The following is a 23,297-nucleotide window of genomic DNA, read 5'->3' on the forward strand; positions in this document are numbered from 1 at the left end:
CTGACGGACTGAGCTCCTGTGAACGTGCCGGCACGGAGATCCGTACGCTATGGCTGCTCAGAGGGAACTGGGTTCGGTCGCGGCGGCGGCCGACTTAAATACCCTCCGCCCGCGGCGCGCTCCCTCCGCCGTCCGCGCCCAGCGCCACGGTCGCGCGGTGGAACAGATTGCGACGGCGTCTGAGATGACGTCGGTGTGATGGCTCTGTCCGCCGTGGTCGTCACAACTATACGTCTGCTCGATTTACTCTTGATTAACCCGATCGCTGGTTCCCAAGCCTTGCTAAGATTATAGCCACAGTCACGGTTTATGAGGTCGTCATTGGTGCGAATTTCGATGGCCTCTCTAACAACGCTGTCCCAGTATCTCGACGTCTGTACCAGAATCCTCGTGCGGTCATACTCCATGGCGTGATTTTCCGACAAACAATGTTCAGCGACCGCCGACTTGCTCGGATACATCAGTCGAGTGTGCCTCTGGTGTTCACGGCATCGATCCTCGACGGTACGCATCGTCTGACCCACGGCGGACAGAGCCATCACACCGACGTCATCTCAGACGCCGTCGCAATCTGTTCCACCGCGCGACCGTGGCGCTGGGCGCGGACGGCGGAGGGAGCGCGCCGCGGGCGGAGGGTATTTAAGTCGGCCGCCGCCGCGACCGAACCCAGTTCCCTCTGAGGAGCCATAGCGTACGGATCTCCGTGCCGGCACGTTCACAGGAGCTCAGTCCGTCAGTTCACCTGATGATGGCGACATGTTTGATCGCCGAAATATTGTGCCCGTTGGACACTATAGACCGGCAGCATACCCGTGGATATTTTGATTATAAAATACGCCGGGAGAAACTCAAGAATCACATCATTTATATATCTGTTTATTTTTTCTTATCAATTGGTTCTGGCCCCACGTATAAGGGTACTAGTTATTTCATTTTATTCTTGCGTACCGGTCCGTTTATTGATATTCGGACACCAAGTCTGCCTACAAATTACGTAAACTTGCTTGTAATCGAGGTCAGACTTCCTTAGACAAGAAAGAAGTTTTCGGTCTGCAGCGGAGTGTGCGCTGATAAGAAACTTCCTGGCAGATTAAAACTGTGAGCAAGACCGAGACTCGAACTCGGGACCTTGTCTTTCGCAGGCAAGTGCCCCCGAAAGGCAAAGGTCCCGTGTTCGAGTCTGCCGGCACGGTAGCTCAGCGTGTTCGGTCAGAGGGTTAGCTACTTTCTGTAACAAAAACGTGAGTGAACGAATCAACAAAGAACCTAAACGGGTGTCATCGGACGTCCGCTACAAACAAATTCAACGAACAATATACGACAAAATGACATCATGTAATGTAATAAAATAAAAATAGTTGTGGCTCTTTTTCTTCACTATCAGTGTGAAATAATAGAATGAATATGAGCTGTGACTCACATAAAAAATAAACACACATTAATGCAATGGCTGAGCATAAAAGAGAAATACCAATGTTGGAATATTATTAACGGTGCAATACGTTGTTTTATGTAGACCGACACTTAAAGCACTCAGTAAACTACTCAGTTCTCAGCCATTACGGAATTGTAAATACTCATTTGCTTAACTATTAAAACACCACAGATATTCCTCAATATATGCCTAGTCGACGTCAAGTTAAAAGTCGTGTGCATATAGCACCAGAAAATATTTCACCAGTTCGTTCACTGTACAACAATAAATTCCATGACTCAAAATCGTGGTTTCATCTTGATTCCCAATATAACAAACGTAGCTTTTGCAAATAAAATCTTATACGAGAACTAGAATCCTGTGACCAGGCCTTCCTGCCTGGAATGTTATCTCGCTACTTTGAGAAAATCTGAAAGTGAACCTTATTAAATTATTTGCAGCGACCGCCAGGCTCGTAGAAACGGAAAGAAAGGTTTAGTTTTCTAAACGGCGGCACGTCTCTAAGATGAGCTGAAAGAAAGTTCTTATAACAATGAAGAATTTCTGTTAAGGTCCGTATCTACTCTAGACAAGCAAGATTTAGGATGACAAATGGTTTCAACACGAACACAGTTTTTAAGTCACAAACAACTCTATTTTCAAAAAAAATGGCTCTGAGCACTATGGGACTTAACATCTATGGTCATCAGTCCCCTAGAACTTTGAACTACTTAAACCTAACCAACCTAAGGACATCACACAACACCCAGCCATCACGAGGCAGAGAAAATCCCTGACCCCGCCGGGAATCGAACCCGGGAACCCGGGCGCGGGAAGCGAGAACGCTACCGCACGACCACGAGCTGCGGGCACTCTATTTTCAGTTTTGTTAATATCTTACATTGGCTGAAACAGCAAGATGAACCTTCGTTGAACGCTGCTTACAGAACGCGTCCAGATCATAAGCCAAGAAGAAGAATAGTAATCGTGACAAAACTGGTCAGAGTTCAAACACAGAATCTCATTTCCAAGGAATATGCATACACTGTAGTATAATATACTGTTCCTTGATAAAACTCGCAAGTTACTCATACAATAGTTACCGTAAAACATGTAATCTATACATTTCACATTCATGTCCACCCAGGAGAAACAGTACAATCAACAACAAAAAAGTTGGTAGAGGACTTGACCGAGTTCGAGTCTCGGTCCGGCACAAAATTTTAATCTGTCAGGATGTTTCATATTTCCGTAGGCAATCCAATAAAACAAGAATATGCAAAGAGAAAAAAATACAGGCTTTACATTTAGTTTTTGTTGGTGGGTCCACTTTTGTCGTAAAGGTGCCTGAACAATGTATATTTTTAAAGTACTTTCGTTCATCATCAAGGCCAAAGCTGCTGTATCTAACTTGGATCTATAATACTGTAAAACATGACTAAAAAACCAGCTCAACTCCGCCCGAAAGATCAAGAAGGCCCAACGGTACCGCCGGCCGCCGTGTCATCCTCAGCCCACGGCGACACTGGATGCGGATATGGAGGGGCATGTGGTCAGCACACTGCTCTCCCGGCCTGTAGATAGTGACACTGTAACAAAATAACTCTTTGCTATACAAGCTATTATTAAATGAAATGCTTTAAACTACTTTGTGGAAAAAGACATGAAATATTTTGTAACAATTGAAGCTGTGGCGTAATGGCGGCTCATTGTTGCACGCCAGCGATGTTCTGTTTCCTGGCGGCGCGGCACCCATAAATTGCTAGAAATTGTTTAAATGTACAGAACACTGAAGTGAGGGATAACAACAAGACTAACATTTCATCCATATATTAACAATTACAACATACATACGTTCTCAACGCTAAAGACTTTTTATGCAAAAATAAGGAAAACAAAAGTAACACAGACAGAAGACGTAGCGGCTATTACGGCCGCTTCTTTTATAGGACAAGAAAAGATATTATTATCTATAACTGCAGTTGTCACGTATGGTTGCTATACTGTTCAGACTACGCCTGTGATGAAAAATAATTACTGTAGATTTCAGACATTTTGGGAATGAGTTACAAAACTGACGCAGTCTTTAATGTCAAAATTTGAAGACGTTATAACTGCTGCGCGATGCATGAGGTGGCGTAAAGAGCGATGCCACTGGACGGCAAACGACCCAAAACAACAGATTTGGAGTGATGAATCACGCTATACCCCATGGCAATCTGATGGAAGCTTTTGGGTTTGTCGAATGCCTAGAGAACGTTACCTGCCATCATGTGTAGTGCCAGTAGTGAAGTAGGGAGGAGGTGGTGTTACGCTATGAGGGTGTTTTTGGTGGCCAGAGTGTGGTCCCATTATCGCGCTTAACAAAACGCTACATGCAGAAGGATATGAAAATATTTTCCATCATTTGTATTGCGTACAGTAGAGGAACAGATGATTGACTGTATCAGTACAACAATGAAACTTGTCATAAAGTAGGGTCTGAAATGGACGGCCCTGCCCTTCCGTGAGTGCCGACCTGAAACGAACGGAACGCTTTTGGGATGAGTCAGGACGTCGACTTCGCTGCAGACATCAGCGTCCAACATCACTATCTACTCTGGTTTCGACTGCCATTCCTCGAAAAACGTTCAGACAGATGGTTCAATCGCTCTGAGTACTATGGGACTCAACTTCTGAGGTCATCAGTCCCCTAGAATTTAGAACTGTTTAAACCTAACCAACCTGAGGACATCACACACATCCATGCCCGAGGCAGGATGCGAACCTGCGATCGTAGCGGTCTCGCGGTTCCAGACTGTAGCGCCTAGAACCGCACGGCCACTCCAGGGGCACGTTCAGACATCTCACTAAAAATGTCAAAGGCTCACTTTATGCTGTCATAAAGGCGAAGGGTAGGCGCATCCGATATTGACGTCCGCTAATAGGTGTTCACATATTTTTTATCAGATAGTGTACTATTTATAGGTTAACGTAGTGATACAACATAATACTGAGACACTAAAATTCAGTATACTCAAATTCAATATGCTGACTGATGCAGAATTTATTAAGTAATAGAGAATTAACCGTGAACCACAAATATTTTCTCCTTCTGCGGTAAATAATATTATGATAAGGGCTATTAATGTATAGCTCCCTTAACTGGACAGTAAGTTGACACATACATCAGCATCTATATACATACTGCTCAAGCAACAGTATGGTGCATACGGGAGGGTATTCTATACCACGCCCCGCGTTAGCCGCAATGTCTAAGGCGCCTCGTCACGGTTCGCGCGGCTCTCTCCATCGGAGGATCGAGTCCTCCTTCGGGCATGGGAGTGTGTGTTGTCCTTAGCGTAAGTTAAAGTTAGATTAAGGAGTGCGTAAGCTTAGGGACCGATGACTCCAGCAGTTTTGTCCCATAAGCTCTCATCACAAATTTCAAAAAATCTCCTCTGTGCCACTAATAGTCATTTCCTTTCCTGTTCCAATCACAAATAGAGCGAGGGAAAAGCGACTGTCTGTATGCCTCTGTACAAGCCCTAATTCCTCTTATGTAGTCTTCGTGGTCATAAGCAAAATGTACTTTGACGGCGGTAGAATAATTCTGCAGTCAGCTTCAAATGCCGTTTCTCTGAATAGTCTCAGTTCTGCTTTGCTAAAAGAACGTCGTCTTCCCTCCTGGGATTTCCATTTTAGATCACGGAGTACCACCGTAATACTTGCGTGTTGACCAGACCCACCGGCAACAAACCTAGCAGCATGCCTCTGAGTTGTCTCGACACCTTCTTCCGAAACAGCTGAGTAGTACTCAAGAATAGGTTGCACCGGTGCTCTATACGCTCTCTCCTTTACAGATGAGCTACATTTTCCTAAAAGTCTCCCAATAAACTGAAGTCGATTATTCGCTTTTTCCTACTGCCGTTCTTATTTGCTTGGTCCACTTCATATCGCTTTGCAACTTCAGGCCTAGATATTTAATCGACGCTGCTGGGTCAAGCAGCACCTTACTAATGCTGTATTCGAACTTTACGGGATATTTTTCCTACTTATCTGTATTAACATACTTTTTTTACATTTAGAGCAAGCCGCCATTCATCACGCCAACTTGAAGTTTAGTCTGCCACCTTGTATCCTTTAATAGTCACTCAGCGACACCTGCCCAACATCATCAGCAAACAGCCTCAGACTGCTGCTCAGCTTGTTTGTCAGATCATTTATTAACGTAGAGAATAACAATTGCAGATGATGTTTTTAAGAATTAGTGCCACATCTGTTCTAAGGTTTCCAATTTAAAAGAATTTTGGATTACATGTTTGTCTTGTAGAATGACATATTGGGAAAGATAGTGATATGAGAAACAAATTAAATCACATAAAAATTTCTATTTCCCCGGGGCATTTGAGACTTAAGGAGACATGGGGATACCTTGTTCTTAAAATGAAAAGCGTAAATCACAAATACAAATTCGCAATAAATTGTAAAGATACTAACATATGTGTCTCATTTTGCAACTAGTCTTGTAATTTCACCAGCGTAATATGACATGCTGCAGAGCAATGTTAAAAAAACGTTTACATTATGTCTCTTTGAAGAATCTAAAGAAATGAGCGCAATAAAACAGATTATCCATAACAATCATCTGCACGAAATTAGGACACACGCCTGAACAAACAGGATCACAATGCTCCCTAAAGGTTGTTACACCGTATAACTAAATGAAAAATCTGTATTCGGTTCCTAGATAGATTATGGAGCATGTCACATTGTGTCAATGTTTGAACAGACTTAGAAATGTAGAAATGCGAAGTCAGTGAACACTGAAAAACAAATGTTTAAGTTTATTCAGAAACAAGTTGACTTCTTCATTTCCTGTTGAGTTTGCTGTACGTCAAGCAGAAACTCCTTGTTCAGTTGAGAGCTAGATTTAAATTCTTCCGGAGCAATTATAGCGCCATCTGCTCCTGCTAATGCACTTTCTTCCTTTCTCCTTGTGAGCCTAAAATCTTTCAAGTATCACACATCGTTCTGAACCTCGAAACTTCCCGAAACTCTGACAGTTTAAGTGAAATATGGTGAACATTATTATGATTCCCTGCTTATTTCGTACTTCATTGAAAACTATTGTGAAAATCGCACGACTCGTAAATTGTGCTAAATATACCTGTTATTACGATGATTGGTCCGCCTTCCCCGGTAATTGCCTCTCTAAAATTTGTGATTTGCTTCTCGTCAATACCACACATTCATCTATCGCTGTACTCATTTTCATGCAGACCCAAGCTTATGCTCTTATTTCCAAAAGCGAATATACAAATGATTAAATTCGCCAACATTATCCTTCTCTTCGTTGACTTAATCCGCCCTTTAACGTGTGCTTTCAATTATTAGAACGTCTTTTTCATGCAAGAACTAGTTTAGTGCAACAAGCGAAAATCATATTTATAGCAAATATATAGCATGGAATGTTCCTGATTATTGGCACCAAGTACCTTCTGCCGTGCACAGTGTACCAGCTCACAGAGTACTCGTGTAGATATAGATATCAAACAGCCCACACAGTCTTCGGAGCGGTGCTTCAAATCGGCAGCTTTGCAGAGACGCTAAAAGATCTCTTTGTGTTCGTAAGCACTAGGAAAAGTAGGTGAAATTACATTCGAGATAGCTGATGTCGTGATAAGTGAACGTGGGATGGAGAACAAACTGAAGTCGCTCAACAGAGGAAAGGCCACTAGATCTGACGGATTGCCACTACCTTTCTACACAGAGTATACGAAAGAACTTGCTCCTCTTCGAACTTCCTCATCGTCGAACAGACGCACAACACTATATCTGACGTCGATCTGTTGTAGAAATTTGTAACATGTTTTATGCGTGTATAGTACGACATTTCTGGAGACGGAAATTATTCTCTGTAGGAATCAACAAGGGTTCCGAAAACAACGAAAGTGTCAAACCCAGTTCACTCAGTTCGTCCACGAAACCCGGGAAGCTGTGTGGCTGGACTGAAGAGTTTCTAGCAAATAGAACACTGCATGTCATTTTCAACGGGGAGAAATCTTGAGACGTAAAAGTAACTTTGTGTGTGCCCCAAAGGAATGTTGTAGGGCCATTGTTTTCACAATACGGTATGTATAAATGACCTAGCTGACAACGTCGGAAGTTCCGTCAGGATTTCGGAATGATGCTGTCGTATAAAGATAATACACAATGCTGAAATGTCGTGGCGGAATGAAGACCTACAGGGGATCGACACTTAGTGCAGCGGGCCGGCCGGAGTGGCCGTGCGGTTCTAGGCGCTACAGTCTGGAGCCGAGCGACCGCTACGGTCGCAGGTTCGAATCCTGCCTCGGGCATGGATGTGTGTGGTGTCCTTAGGTTACTTAGGTTTTAGTAGTTCTAAGTTCTAGGCGACTGATGACCTCAGAAGTTAAGTCGCATAGTGCTCAGAGCCAGCCACTTAGTGCAGCGATTGGTAACTATACACGTAAACAAATGTAATGTGTGGCGCATAGATACATAGAGAGACCGGTCCGTTATTGTTTGATCACACGATTGAAGAACAATCAGTTGAAGCCGTCACGGGACTGTGTTGACAAAGTGATTTAAAGTGGAATGACCATACAAAAGTAATCGCAGTTAAAGCACATGTCAGACAGATTCATTAGAAGAATCTTCTGGAAGTGTTGTCTACCCACACAGAAGGTGGTATACAAAATCCTCGTTCGACCATTACCTGAATATTGTTAGTGAGTCTGGTATCCGTACCAGATAGGATTGGCAGAGGATATAGAGAAGGTCCAAAGAGGAGCAGCACGTTTCGTCACAGTTCATTTAGTAAGTGGGAAAGCGTCACAGAGACGCTCTGCAAAGTCAGTGGCAAACGCTGCAAGAAAGACATTCTGCATCACAAAATGGTTTACTGTTATAGGAGGTCGTACATTGCTAGAAGAGTGAACCAATACATTGTTTTCTCCCATGTATAACTCGCGGAAACACCATGGAGGTCAAATTACAGAGATTCGAGCTTACAGGGAGGTTTACTAGCAATCGTTCTCCCCGCGAACCAATCGCGATTGGAGCAAGAAAAGGGTGTGTGACTGGTAAACTCAGTACCCTCCGCCACATACCATAAGGTGGCTTGCGCACTATAGATGTAGTGCTCGGTCGACTGTCTGTCATTAATCTAGGACAAAAAAGAATATGCAGCTCTGTACCGCGTAAGGCCCGGCAATAATTGAGAGATAAGGTATTCAGTGTTTATATTGATAAGAACCAAAAATAGAAGTTGCATGTTACAGATCTTCTTAAACCACTAGACTCAGCATTACAATTGCAAGTAGGCTGTTTAGGTTTTTAAATTGGTAACGCCATGTAGCGCTCTATATGAAAATCACTGGCTGTGCTGTGTGCAGTCTGTGGCTGGGTGGCATTGTTGGAATTTGCTATTGTAGTGTTGGGCAGTTGGCTGTTAACAGCGCGTAGCGTTGCGCAATTGGAGGTGAGCCGCTAGCAGTGGTGGATGTGGGGAAGTGAGATGGCGGATTTTTGAGAGCGGATGTTCTGGACGTGTGTCCATCAGAAACAGTACATTTGTAAGAATGGATGTCATGAACTGCTATATATATTATGACTTTTGAACACTATTAAGGTAAATACATTGTTTGTTCTCTATCAAAATCTTTCATTTACTAACTATGCCTATCAGTAGTTAGTGCCTTCAGTAGTTTGAATCTTTTATTTAGCTGGCAGTAGTGGCGCTCGCTGTATTGCAGTAGTTCGAGTAACGAAGATTTTTGTGAGGTAAATGGTTTGTGAAAGGTATAGGTTAATGTTAGTCAGGGCCATTGTTTTGTAGGGATTATTGAAAGTCAGATTCCGTTGCGCTAAAAATATTGTGTGTCTCAGTTTAGTGTTGATCAGAATAGGTAAAGAGCGAAATGTCTGAGTACGTTCAGTTCTGCTCAGTTGTTTGAAAATCAAATAACGTAAGGGATTTATCAGCACAGTAATTCACTAATTTTTCTAAGGGGACGTTTCACAATCACTAACAGACTCTACAGTTGAAGGCGCCTGAAAGCTGACTGATTTTACCTGTCTTCGCTCTAATGTCTTATGGTGCTGTACTCTCGTCGAAAAAGGAAGTGTAAGAGGTGAAGAAGCATGGTCTCCACTGCGTGATTAAGAGTTCGGTTGTCAGTCCATCGACTGCTGAGAAATATCTGAGTGGAGGGATGGAAGACGCGTTACTAGACCAGTTATTCAAAGCCACAAACTTCGCTGGTCAGCCATGCTGTTGGTATCTTAAGCTGTGAGAAACTCATCCGTAAGGCCAGCTCTATTGTCACCTGCACCAACACTACATCTGAAGAAGTCCTACATGTAACTGCAGTATATATATTCCCTTGGGCTGCAGTGGAAACCCGTCTGTGCAAAAAGTTTCGAGACTGGATTGATAAAAAAATAGGGAAAAGTTAAAATATTGGTTTTAATATTGGCAATACCAAGTTCGGCGGGAGGCAATACGACCACGTGACTGTTAGAAAAATCCACGTTTGCGATGTTGTTCAGCTCACTCTTCACATTCGCGCCTTCTTCGGTCTTGACGAACCATCAGAGAAACATTCTGCACCTCGCCCTTTTGTGGTAGGTTCGTACTGGTAACACCAAGACTAACCATCGGTGATTGTATCCGGAAAAGAAATGTTCGCCATTTACATTTTAATCAAGTGGCGAGAGGCATCCACACGTCATTGTTTTTATTTCGGAATGAAAGGGTGCTGTACAAATTCTGGACACACTTTTATATTCTTCAAAAGATTTCTGAGAGTGTCTCGAATATTCCATTTAGAGATGTTGCTACGACGCGATTTATCAAGCAACAATACTGAGACGGTACGCCTACACGTCCACTACTTAACACCACCTGCTTATAACTCAATGTTCGAATGTACATCTGTTGCTTGCTGTTGTTAGTTCAAGCCGCCACCGTAGTTACTGCGCTGACGCCACTTATACGCCAGGAATAAAATAATCTTCGGAATTTTTTTGGAAGGATGGCGAAGTAAAGGTTACACCTGCAACTGTGATGTTACCTCCCAAAGTGAGGACCCCACCTTCACCGACCTCGTTTGTATTCGATTACCAGTTGCCTCCACGCGAATATGCGGCGACATCCATCCTGAAAACTGAAGAGTGACATTCATTCACGGTCCATACATATGACGACTCACCTCTTCTCTTTCCATTTTGCTCTTTTCCCAATTATACTGAATTGCACTACATGAGGTCTGTCCGTAAGCACTCTTTGACTTTTGGATCGTCTAATAACTTTGATGATGGAGTGTAGGAGGAATTTCGGAACTTTGTCTTCAAAATTTTTCTACGTTTATCTTTTACTTATTGTGCATGGTATCCTTCGAAATACTCTCCTCCACAGCTGATACACCGCTCCCAATGCCGTTTCCACTTCCGGAAGTTCTCTTGATACGCCTCTTCCTGGGTCGTGCGAAGCGCCGTCTGCTAATTTTCCATTATCTGGTCTATCGTTGCAGATGTTCATCCTTTCAATGGGATTTTCAACTTTGGAAATAAAAGAAGTCCGCAGGGAGCAGGTCTGGAGGGTATGGAGAATGGCTCACAGTGATTAAGTTTTTTGTGCAGTAGTCACCTACCAACAGGGATGAATGTGCAGGTGTGTTGTCGTGATGCAAGAGCCATGAATTGTCTCGCCACATTTCAGGCTGTTTCAAATGGTTCAAATGGCTCTGATTACTATGGGGCTTAACACCTGAGGTCATCCGTCACCTAGAACTTAGAACTACTTAAACCTAACTAACCTAAGGACAGCACACACATCCATGCCCGAGGCAGGATTCGAACCTGCGACCGTAGCGGTCGCGCGGTTCCAGAGGCTGTTTCCTTCTCACATTTTCTCGCAGGCGTCGCAACACGTCCCGATTAACGTATTGTACGTGTGCTACGAATTCGTGATGAACTTATCCTTGAAAGTCAAAGGAAACTATGAGCATGGCTTTGACATTTTACCTGACTAGCTGGAGACCCTTTCCTGACCTATAGTGAAGATTGAAACTTGGTGTCAACATCATAACCGTAGATCCATGTCTCATCACCAGTTATGATTCTCATAAGGAACATCTTATTTGTGGGCTCCAATAGCGTTTCAATACTGCGAAGCGAAGGTCTTTCTAGTCTTCGTTGATGAGCCGTGGGACGAAGTTGGCGGCAACATGATGCATTCCAAGATGCTGTGTCAGAATATCATGACACGATCGATCTGAAATTTTACAGTGTTCTGCAGTCTTTCAGTCAGTCTTCGACTGGCATGCACAATTTCGTTGACGTACCTAACATGAGCGTCGTCGGTAGACGCCGAAGGGCGTCCTGAACGAGGGTCACCTTTAAATTCCGTCTGGCCATTTTTAAACCGTGTGAACCATTCGTAACACCGAGTACGGCTTAAGCATTCATCATTTGGTGTGTCTCTGTAAAAACTATATTGAGTTTCACGCAAAATTTAATGCAGACGCATTGGCCCTTGTGCTAATATAGACATTAATAAAAGGTACATAAATAAAGAGATTAATTTTTTTACCAAAAATCAATTATTTTCAATTAATGCCCGAATTTTGCATTTTTATACTCTCTCTCCTTTGAGTCCGTTTTAACGTGAACTTACTTCCATGTTGTTGCGATTAACACACTTCGGTGTAGATACTTCTTCTTCTTCCGGCACAAAATTTATCATTCTTGACTGTGAATATAACGTATTTTTCATTTATCGTACTTATTCTTCAGATACAGGCAGCACTCGTGACATGATACAGGCAGCACTCGTGACATGACGTTTACGTATTGCGCTGAAGATAACTGAATAGCTCCTCGGTTTTGTTCCAATAATAATTATTATTCAGACAACACAAATGGTTCTGGCGCTTCAGTCTGGAACCGCGTGACCGCTACGGTCGCAGGTTCGAATCCTGCCTCTGGCATGGATGTGTATGATGTCCTTAGGTTAGTTAGGTTTAAGTAGTTCTAAGTTCTAGGGGACTGATGACCACAGATGTTAAGTCCCATAGTGCTCAGAGCCAACACAAATGGCTACCACACACATCATACAAAAATACGTCTTCTCCACTCGAGAACTAAAGACAGAGTCCCTCTATTAATTGACAAAAAATTAAACGAGGTTTCCCTCATTTGTTACCGCCTTCCGTCATAGTAAAATACATCTTTTGAGGACGCTTACAGCGGTCACGCTAATGTTTTTTTGCCAGTGCTTTTCTTACGTACCAATACACCCTCTAAATTTGCTATCTCGAATTTCGCAAACTGTGGGACACAACTTTCTACTCAATACACCATTGGCGCGAAATTACGAATGTTCCAGTATTTCTTGAACAGGCCTCGTACCGTGTATTGGCCTCGCGCTCACAGTGTTCGCTCGTGTGTGTCGCGCAGCTGTCGTGCAGGGCTGCCTAGTGCAGGGTGGCGGCCAGTGAGCTGAGTCGGTTTCCCCGCAGGAGGGTGAGGATGAGGCGGACCGCATGGGCTGGTCGGCGTCGCGCTGCTGCGGCGGCTCCGGGGACGCCGCCACCAACGACGGCTCCGTGCTGGACCGCGTCATCTCGCAGGCGTCCGGCTGCGACGGCTGCCTCCTCTACCGGCTCGCCGACTACAAGAAGGGCGGCGAGCTCGTCGACGCCTACAACGTGGGCGGCCAGGCCGAGGTGCGTAGCGGCGGGCTCTCAAGGACGTGGCGCACACAACACATCACAGCCTACTTATGTAGCAACATCTTTAAACCTGAATTTTAAAAAAGTAGCCTTTAAAACAAATAGTACATTTGTAATTTATTAAGGTTTCCCTCAGAGTTGCATACAATGTTTTTAGTGACCTGTTTTAAACATTTTCGTTCATTCCGAAACCATTACCTATATTCGAAGGTACAATTTTACTAACGAAACATGAAATACAAAATTTTCAGACATTTTGTGTGCACAGACCACAATAGTACAATAAACCTTTCATGACATGCCTCCATTTTTAATGTTTGTAAGTAATAAATAATTTGTTTTTGCATCAGATCCATATAACAAATGTTATCTGACTGTATTACGACGTCTTGGTACAAAATTCGATAGGCACCTTTAGTTATTTATACATAGAACACTGACAAGCGCCTTTAGTTGTTTATTATGTGTCCAGGTGCTCTGTCTCTCGTGAGATCATTATGTTACAACTAAATACATAGATACCGTATCAGTGAAGATCTTAGATTCTCAAAAAATGCGAAAGTGAAAAAAGTCCACGTAAAGAAGAGAAACCGTTCGCTAAATTGAAATATTATGGCCATATTACTGTTAACTTAGTGTATGCTTTCCCTAATCAGTACTAAATAACATTTCGAACAGCATATCAATTAACATTTAAACTAAGACATAAAATTTTAAAACGTGGAAATAATTATAATGAATCTGAAGTGTAGAGCCTGCAATGTTGAACATGTGATAGTTTTTATGTAGACTAAACTATCGAAATTTTATAACTATATACAAGGAACATATCAGTCAAATAATATAGACTGATTTCGGTCGTAACCTGCGAAACACAAAGCATTCAGCAAGTAGTACTGAAAATACTATGAAAATTTTACACGTGGCACCTAAAGGAATAAAGTTAGACATAGTTGAAGAATGGAAAACATATAAACGGGAGATAAACGAGCCAGGCGACCGATGAACGGGCAGTCCAAATTTAAAAAAATTCTTTTTTTAAAAAAAAATGGTTCTTGATTCATTAAAGCAGCTGGGTGATGACAGCTCAGTAATTTATAAAATAATTCGACAATATCTGTGACCTTTTTCGAAACATTATATGTGTATTTAGTTGTAACATTATGACCTCTGGAGAGACAAAGCATATGAACACATAATAAACAACTGAAGGCTCGTGTCAAACTTTTATGTACAAGCAACTAGAGACCCCTATCGAATTTTGAATGTACTAAGACAATTTTAATGCAGACAAATAATATTTCCTATAACTATCTGATGTACATTCATGTTCAGAAAAAACAAAACACCTTGAACGACTAGAGATAGGACGTTCATATTCACGGGACAACAACATTAATATATTTTGCAGAAATGATTAGCATTTGAATCATTTCAGTCCGCGGGTTCAAGGTAAACATCGATATCGCGGGGCAATACCACCTACTGGTAAAATGTGCATGCGGCTCTCGTTGTGGCTGAAAACTGAAGGTAATGGATCAGTGGGATGCAGACGTGCAGGATGCTCCAAGAGGTATGCGCGAATCGTACCGCCAAATCAGTGAGTTTGAAAGAAGGCACATTATTGACATAAGAGTATGTGATGCATCCATCCGGGAAATTGGTGCTCGTGTGGGACGAAGTGAATCGGCAGAGTACGGGTGTGCGCAGAATGGTTCACGGAAGGCTGTAGAATACGATAAAATGGGGCAGGTCACACCACCCCTCAAGAAGATCGACACCTCATCCGAATGGTATTTCAAGACAGATCTCCGTCCTCCTCGACCCTGGCGCAACAGTGGAACAGTGTAATTCATCGTTCACTATCAGGAGTGACAGTCCGTCGCCGGTTATTACGGCATGGGTTACGTGCGCGTCGTCCACTTCTCCACCTATGTTTGCTAGATGCTGGAAGGCAATGGTGTAATGGAAGACGTCACTGGGGACAGGAATGGCATCAGATAGTGTTTTCGGACAAATCCAGCTTCTAAATTTGTTCGCCGCAGAAAGGGGGAGCGGCATGACAATGACTGCTTTCGCACAAGACATACAGCGTCAGCTCAAGGCCTTATGGTGCGTGTCCATGGCACTGTAACCAGTGTGTCTTACGTGGGTGACATATTGCAATCTACAGTAATACCCTTTCTCTGCACAATACTCCAGACGCCATTTTTCTGCAAGACAATGCACGACCACGTGCCTTCTTTGTGACACAGGATGTCAGCCTTTAGCCCGGTCCGCCAGATCAACAGACTTGTCGCCAATCGCAGATGTGTGGGACATGGTGAAACGACAGGTGCAATCCGTTACCCAATGCCAGCCACCACAGATGAACTTTGGAACCAAGTGAATGCAGCATGGATGGTTCTACCACAGGACGCCGTTCGTGCCTTATACCCTTCGATGCCACGCATGGAACAAATTATGAGGGCCCATGGCGGACCCTTTGTCTGTTAGGCAACAGGATACGTGCGGAATCTAGGTGACTAAAACGCTAATCATTTCTGCAGAACATATTAATGTACATGTCCTGTGAATATGAACGTCCTATCTCTAGTCGTTCAAGGTATTCTGTTTTTTTTTCTGAAAATGGTTGTAAAAACAAATATCTTACAGTCAAACATTACAAATGCAAGTATGTCATAAAAGATTTATTGCACTACTGTAATCTGTGCATAGAAAACACTTGAAAATTTTCTATTTCTTGTTTAGTTAATAACTTATACCTTTTAATGTAGGTAGGTGGTTTGAGAATGAACGAAAATGTTCGAAACTAGTCACTAATAAATATGTTTTATGAAACTCTGCTGGAAACCTTAATTAATAAATTACGAATTTATTGAGTTTCTGATCCTGATACTAATACAATGTGGGAAATACATAATTAGTACACTAAAAATTAACAAAACAACAATGACACTCGAGAAAGATAGGTATAAAGGTTCAAGGATATGTGAACTAAAAAGTAATAGTTGCAACTCCAGATATATTAGAATGACTGCTAGACACTTTAATAAAGGAACACATAAGAACATTGCAGGCAATGTACCCAAATCACATGCATGATACTGTATAAGGAATTCGCGTACAGGAATAAATCGCACATGTCAGTCCTACCGTATAAACAGAAGAAAGGACATGGTCACTCTGAAGAAAACAGTTTCATGCAGATGGTCATAAAGTAAACAGAAACTATGTCTTCAAAAATCATGGTTTTCTTCATTGAAACATCACCAGTTTTGGTCAAACAGTAGACCATCCTCCGGCATTAATAACATTCTGACTGAGGAGGGTCTGTTGTTTGAGGAAAATTGGCAGTGTTTTAATAAGGAAGGGAGCATCCAATCTCCCTGCCGAGTGGAGAATTCCTTTCAGTCGCTAGTCTCTACTGTTCCCACGATCTTTCAGTTAACGTACCAGCAGGGTGAAGTGCGGTGCACAGTAAGGTTTTCAGCAGAATGACCAAATCCAGAGAACAGCAAGGTTGTGACATTCAGCTAACTGAAATCTTATCCAAAAAGTTCGGCTCCAAAGGTGCTTACTGTCGAACCAATGGACACACAATGATAGGAGACGCAAAAGTATGTCCTCAGTCTACATGCTTCTTTTTTGTAAATTTGTAAATGTTAAGGTAATCTAAAAATATTGCTATGGAACAGTACGTTTCTGAAAACAAAATACTGGTAGTCAAGCAAAAAATAATTTCTTTTATTGCTCCGCATACAGCAGCAGATACCCAACACTATGTTTGATTGAAGCCAACAACATAAATTCAGTTGTAAAAGACGAGGCGTAGTTCTTCTTATGAGCAAGATAAATGAAAAACAGATAATGTTGTTCCAGAAAGAAATTCGTCGATGGAAGAAGATTTTCACCAATAAATCTGCCACGGTTTTAAACTATAGTTTATTAACAGTTAAAATCCTGATGAAATTTGAGAAAATCTCTCCTTTCAAAATGGGCATCTTTTTGGACCATACAAAGCTTCTTTAGATCTCTCTGTACATTGTTTACATGATTCCGTTAGTAAATGACCATGCTATGGCTCTGTAATTGGTCTAAACTTTTCTTCGATGGCCACAGAACGCTCTCCATTTAACACCAAGTAATTAGTATTATTCGACTTTGTACTTGGCCTGAGCAGTTACAACAAAAATGAAATTACGGAATTTAAAAAAACAAAGCAGCCAGTTTATTATTTTTATTTCAGCCATGTTTTAACACCATTCGCATTTAAAATTAAGACTTGTTTCGGAGTTTTACTAGTTTTGTGCTGTACTCTCATTGTCAACCTCTTGTATTTCACTTCCGTTTGTTATATATGTATTTGCTGGGTAGCAAATCATAGCATCTGGTAATGTTGCTGATGAAAGGTAAATGATACACAAAAGAAAAAAAATCAAGGACGTTAAGGTGGGGTATCAAGCAATTTGGATGTTTCTTATTTATTCCCACCTCTCATACCCTTATCATCCCATATTTTCTTGTTCTCAACGATCTTCTTTAATGGTACTGAAAGCTATTTCTTGGGAGTCTAGCGTACTTATGATAGCAGCTTTCACTCACAATGCCAATGGACTGCCTGCACAGTCCGTTGCCTGCGGCTACTGTGTTTCGGCTCTACCACTGGACGGATGATGAAAGAGAGCGCGACTCGTTGCAGGTGGAGAAGCTGATCCGAGAGCAGTTCGGCGTGCTGATGTACGGCGAGGGCCGCGGCCAGGTCATCAACAGGGCCGAGTACCTGCGCTGGAAGTTCCGCGACCAGAAGGAGGTCAGTCACCTGTCTGTACATCGCGTTCCAGCGGCGCAAAAGGCGATAGCTAAAGCTGGAAGTTTTTGAAAACCATTCTGTATAGTTGAGCTCGCAAACCGGGCAATGCTCCGCAATTGCAAAACATATATCGCAATTGGCTATAACTCTTAACCTCCTTCTATCCCCTCTCTCGGCCCTCCTCCTCTCCCTCCCTTTGTCCATCTCTTCCACCTACTCATTCTCAACGTTACCCATCTGTACACTACATATACATTTATGTATCATATACGGGGTGTTCAAAAAGTCTCTCCGCAGTGCCGGATGATTGTTAGTTGCGCGTGCCGTATGATTGTTCGCCTGCCTGGGTCACTTCCCTTCAAGTGGACTCTCCCAACATTCCACTGTTTCGTTTATCTCAGCCAGCGTAAGTAGTATCATTGGTGTGTCTTACGTGTTGCCGGCCGGTGTGGCCGTGCGGTTAAAGGCGCTTCAGTCTGGAACCGCGTGACCGCTACGGTCGCAGGTTCGAATCCTGCCTCGGGCATGGGTGTGTGTGATGTCCTTAGGTTAGTTAGGTTTAATTAGTTGTAAGTTCTAGGCGACTGATGACCTCAGAAGTTAAGTCGCATAGTGCTCAGAGCCATTTGAGCCATTTTTTTCTTACGTGTTGACGTGAACATTCAAGTTTAGTTCCTTTGTTCGTTTGTTTCGTTTTTGTCAGTGTTAAAACGCTAACCATCGAAGAACGTGTATTTTTAGTCGAACCAAGGTTCAAATCTGGCTGTAAATACACAGTTTCAGTTAGTATGTTTAATTTAGTTTTCCCGGAGACAACACTCCCACATCGCGATACTGTGCGAGATTTGATTAACAAATTTCGAAGTACGGGTTCAGTGACATGTGCTCCAAGAAGTGGTCGTCCTAGCGTTTTATCTGAGGATAAACAAGTTGATATTTCCGATAAAATGTCCACGAGTCCGAACAAGTCAGTAAGAAAACTCGCCCAGGAAATCGATGCTAGTGTCGGAACGCTCACACAGCTGTAAGGAAAAAATTAAAACTTTTCCCATACAAAGTGACAGTCGTGCAAGAATTGAAAAACACTGATCATGGCAGGAAACTGCATTATTGTCGATGGTTCAAAAATTTCGTTCAAAAAAATGGAAGGGATATTCTTAATGAAATGTTTTTCACTGATGAGGCGTGGTTTCATTTAGCCAGGTACATGAACTCGCAAATTCACGTATGTGGTGTACTGTAAATCCATTGTGTATTCGTCAGGAACCACTTCATTCTGTGAAAACAGGAGTTTGGACTGCAGTTTCTAGACGTCTGATTGTGGGCCCCATATTTTTCAACGAAACAATAAATGCACAACGATACTGCAGTGAGTTTCATTTTGGTGTATTCACTGCGGCATACGGAACGCGCGGCTAACAATCATACGGCACTGCGGAGAGACTTTTTGAACACCCCGTACAATAAACATATGTAGCCCATGTCGCGCAGAATCTTCTTCAGAGTACTGAGTAAAATTTGATGTCAATTGGTCAGGCATTTTCTGAGATATACGTTAAAAATGTATCCTCTCTATAGTAAACATATATTTATCTATATGATATACATTAAAACAGTATATGGCCTATGCCATTCCGTGTGTCCATTACAGTAGAGTACCTCTCTCTCAAGTCCCTTGCTGAAATTAATAATTTAATTGTAAAGCTATGCTGTTCAGGAAGTGGTCGTGTTGGTCTCCAGGCAGACACCTGGACTCTAGCATTGGACGTCCCCAGTTCAGTCCTAGATAGGGCTGGGGATTTCTTCTCTTTCCACTCCCTCCAGGACGTCCCCAGGTCCAATGAGGCTGCTATCAAAATGTGTACCTGTGGGACATATACCGTGGATAGGAGGTGGCCGTGGCGAGGGCACGCTGGCACCCTCACTTTCCACCCGCCACTTTCTCCGTAGAGCTTCAGCAGTTAGAAAGGCTTTTCTCTACTTGCAGCCAGACCACTGTCCAGTCAGATTTACCTTTACCAATTAAAGTGGCCTCCACGTCTTTCTTATGAGAATTGACGTTTAGTGGGACATCATGTGGGTGACTCGGACTTACTACTTTTACCAGTCTGTTAGTCAATGAAGCTAACTCTGGTACCACGCGCTGCGGAATTTGAATCCGCGCCAGACGTCATTTACGTCGAAGACCCATAGAGGCCTCTGCACCATCGCGCCTTAAGCTGTGGCGGCGCGCGGCTCCTGGCCTGCTTTTAGTGTGGGGGCGCCAAAGTGGAACACGTGGTCCCAGCGGCCAATAGCGGCGCCCCCGATAGCGTACTTAAGCGCTTGTCTCTCGCTCAGCCAGTCCCCCTACCCTCCATCTCTACACCCTTCATCTCCTTTCCCAAGGTGGCTTCCATCAACTCCCCCTCCCGGATGATGCCCTCTCTCCCTCCATTTTTACCTCCTATCAACTCTGATCCCCACCCCCCCTCCTTTCCTCCGTCCTTTCCCTGGGCACCCTCTTCCCCCCCTTCCATCCTGTTTTCTCCCCACCAAACCACTCCCTACCTCCCTTCTCCACCCCCCCCCCCCACGAGCCCTTTTGTATTCCCCTCCTCTGCCTTCCCCACTCCCTGTCGCGTCTGCCCAGCACCCCCCACCCCTCTTATGGGTCCTCATCCTCCATCGGCTCCTATCCCGCCTCCCTCTCTTCGCTTTTCCTCTCCTTCCCCCCTTTTTTATTTTCCCATCATCTGTCCAGTTTTCCCCCCACCTGCTCTCGGCTGTGGTATGTCACATTTGCCAACTTTTTAGTGCAGTTGTTCAGTGACTGTTCAGTGTTGTTCGTCTTTCTCGTGTTGCGAACAGAAACCATGCTGTCGCTAGGTGTGAATTTTATATCTTTTGCGAACAGAAACCAGCCTCGCCGTGTTTTTTAATTGTCTGTCTATTGTTTTACCTGTCTGGTTCGTATGTATTTTATCTTCCCTCTGTTCTTTGTTTTAAGTTCCACGATTTTTTTTTTTTTCGCCATGTTACTCTAAGTCTCCGATTTTATCACCTGTTTTTATTATTTATTAGCTCCATCTTTTTAACAAAGTCTGTAGGCTGAAGAGCGGCATACTAAGTTGCTGCGAGCCCCGCCCCCTTCGGGGGGGAATTGAAATTCAATAAAGAAAAAAAAAGCTCATCCAGTCAGTCTAATCTCGCTTACGTCGGTTTACACCTCGCTTTGCGCTAGACTGCTTACTTCCTGGTTCGTGTACGAGTTTGTTTCCTTGTGACTGTTGTTCGGTCTTGTATTCGTTTCGTCCTACGTTCGTCGTATCCGTCCTCTTCCGTTGTATTGTTGTTCGCGGGCCTCTCCGCGGGTCCGGTCGCGAATTCCGTCATTGCTACCCCGCGACCGTCCTGGTCGCAGTAACAACACAAACGAATCTTGTCACACGAAAAGAAATCACCTGCCACTCTCACTGGTCTCACTTTGTTCACCTCATTGCACAGCAGTCTTCAGAAAATGCGTGTACCTGACAGTTGGTGTTTGCTTGTAGTACCAAAGAGCCTCATATCGAAAATATAGAACCCAAATGTAATTTGACGGTAACTTCGGTAGATTACAATAAACTGTTGCTCTTTTCACAAACGTGAACCAGTATCTTAAAATTATTGAATTTCTTCAGACTTTCTTTTTATCCAGTAGGATGTGTATTCCCCCAGCAGTTCTCCAGTTACTTAGGAATAGTACAACAGCGATTAGTTAACAGAAGGAGTTGGCTTAACGCCACCACAACGCACTGCGCTAATCAAATGGAAGAGAGAAATTCTTTAAAGCACCAAACGTTATTAACATTCTACATTATTTTCATTCTTCACGTCTACATATTTGCAGACGTCTGCCGCTAGGAGGCTCCGAACTGTTTTAGCGTGTAACATGGCGGTGTGTAACGTAGTTATGTGTCGGTGGTTTAGAAACAGTGTGCTATAATCCAGTTTCCACACGTTAAGCACTCTCTGCTTCAGCATGACAATGCCAGACCAGACGCGAGCGCTGCGACGTCTGCAACTAGCCACCACCTAGCATCCACTGTCATCGATCATTCTCTACAGAGTCCCGACTTGGCCACATCCGATTAAAGAAAACTTTCGAAGACTCCACTTTGGTAGTGATGAACTGGTGCAAGCAGAGGTGAGGTTGTCGCTCTGTCAAGAAAGACAAACATTCTCTAGTGACGCTATCAACAAACTGTTCACTCCTTGGGAGAAGTGTTCGTCGCTAGGGTGACTACATGATACGATATTGCACTGCCTCTCTTGTTAAGAAGTACGATGCAGTGGTCGTAGATACATGGTTGACGACACGTGCATGGTTGGGTCTGGCCCGGAGCCGTGCTCGGATAGCCTCATGGTAAGGCGACCGCTTTCGATAAATTGGAAATCCGGGCTCCAGTCCCGGTCCGGCACAAATTTTCACTTTCGTCATACAATTATACGCCTCATGCTTGTCCATATTTGCAGCTGCGAATATATTTTATGTATTCCAGGCTAACTATGAGGAGAAATAAATATGTAGAGATGAAGAATAAAGACGTAGAATGTTAATAATGTTTGCTTTATTTAATAAGCTTTAGGAATTTTCACATAAAAATTCGGAGGAATTACTTTTCAGCACGCAGTCGTAAATTGATTGGGGCTGATACAATGCTCGGATGGTCTAATCTGTGAAAGCAACCTCTCTCGAAAAGTCGAAGATCTAATTTTGAATCATGTGACTAGGAAAAAACTTTAATGGTCCCATTGTAATAACTTTTATCATAGCTATCAGTACAAAGACTGATATGATGCAGTTGTTCACGCAAGTCTAACCTACATATATCTGCGTAACTACTATACCACTACTGCATCACATTCAAAAAGCTTAAATTCTTCTCTTGTCTGTAATTTTTCTTCTACACATTTGGCTCGTAGAAGGCTATCTCCCAAATAAACACTTTCAGGGAAGACTAACGCTTAAATTTATGTTCGTTATACATGTTTCTCTTTTGCACAAATGCTGGTTTGTTAAATTCTATTCATAGTAGACGGTTTGATGAAGTGTATTAACCTGCAGAACTCCGGAATAACACCGTGACCCAGTTTCTTAAGACAAAGCTTAAACAATTCAAAACTTTGGTCTGATGTCTTGGTTTGGCCAACTTGTGGGGAGGAGCCTCTCTTATGATAGAGGATCTAATGCTACGTAAGGTAGGTGTATGCAAGATCTCCTGTGAGCGTGAGCTTTAATAGGCCAGTCGATAAAGATGGTCACAATAATTAAAGAAAGTGGTCTAGCCCAGTTTCAAAAAGAGAT

The 23,297-nt window shown here is 43.1% G+C and overlaps 1 protein-coding gene across 1 annotated transcript in view; it reads left to right on the plus strand.

Moving 5' to 3' along the window:
• LOC124565314 overlaps positions 1 to 23,297 on the plus strand; it is a 313,140-nt gene that overhangs the window by 53,769 nt on the left and 236,074 nt on the right. The window contains exons 2-3 of the mRNA XM_047131016.1: positions 12,943 to 13,149; positions 17,858 to 17,968. Coding sequence (XP_046986972.1) covers positions 12,943 to 13,149; positions 17,858 to 17,968 — 318 coding nt within the window. The remainder of the gene's footprint in view (positions 1 to 12,942; positions 13,150 to 17,857; positions 17,969 to 23,297) is intronic.

Source organism: Schistocerca americana, chromosome 1 (assembly GCF_021461395.2).
Source record: "Schistocerca americana isolate TAMUIC-IGC-003095 chromosome 1, iqSchAmer2.1, whole genome shotgun sequence".
NCBI classification, from domain to species: Eukaryota; Metazoa; Arthropoda; class Insecta; order Orthoptera; family Acrididae; genus Schistocerca; species Schistocerca americana.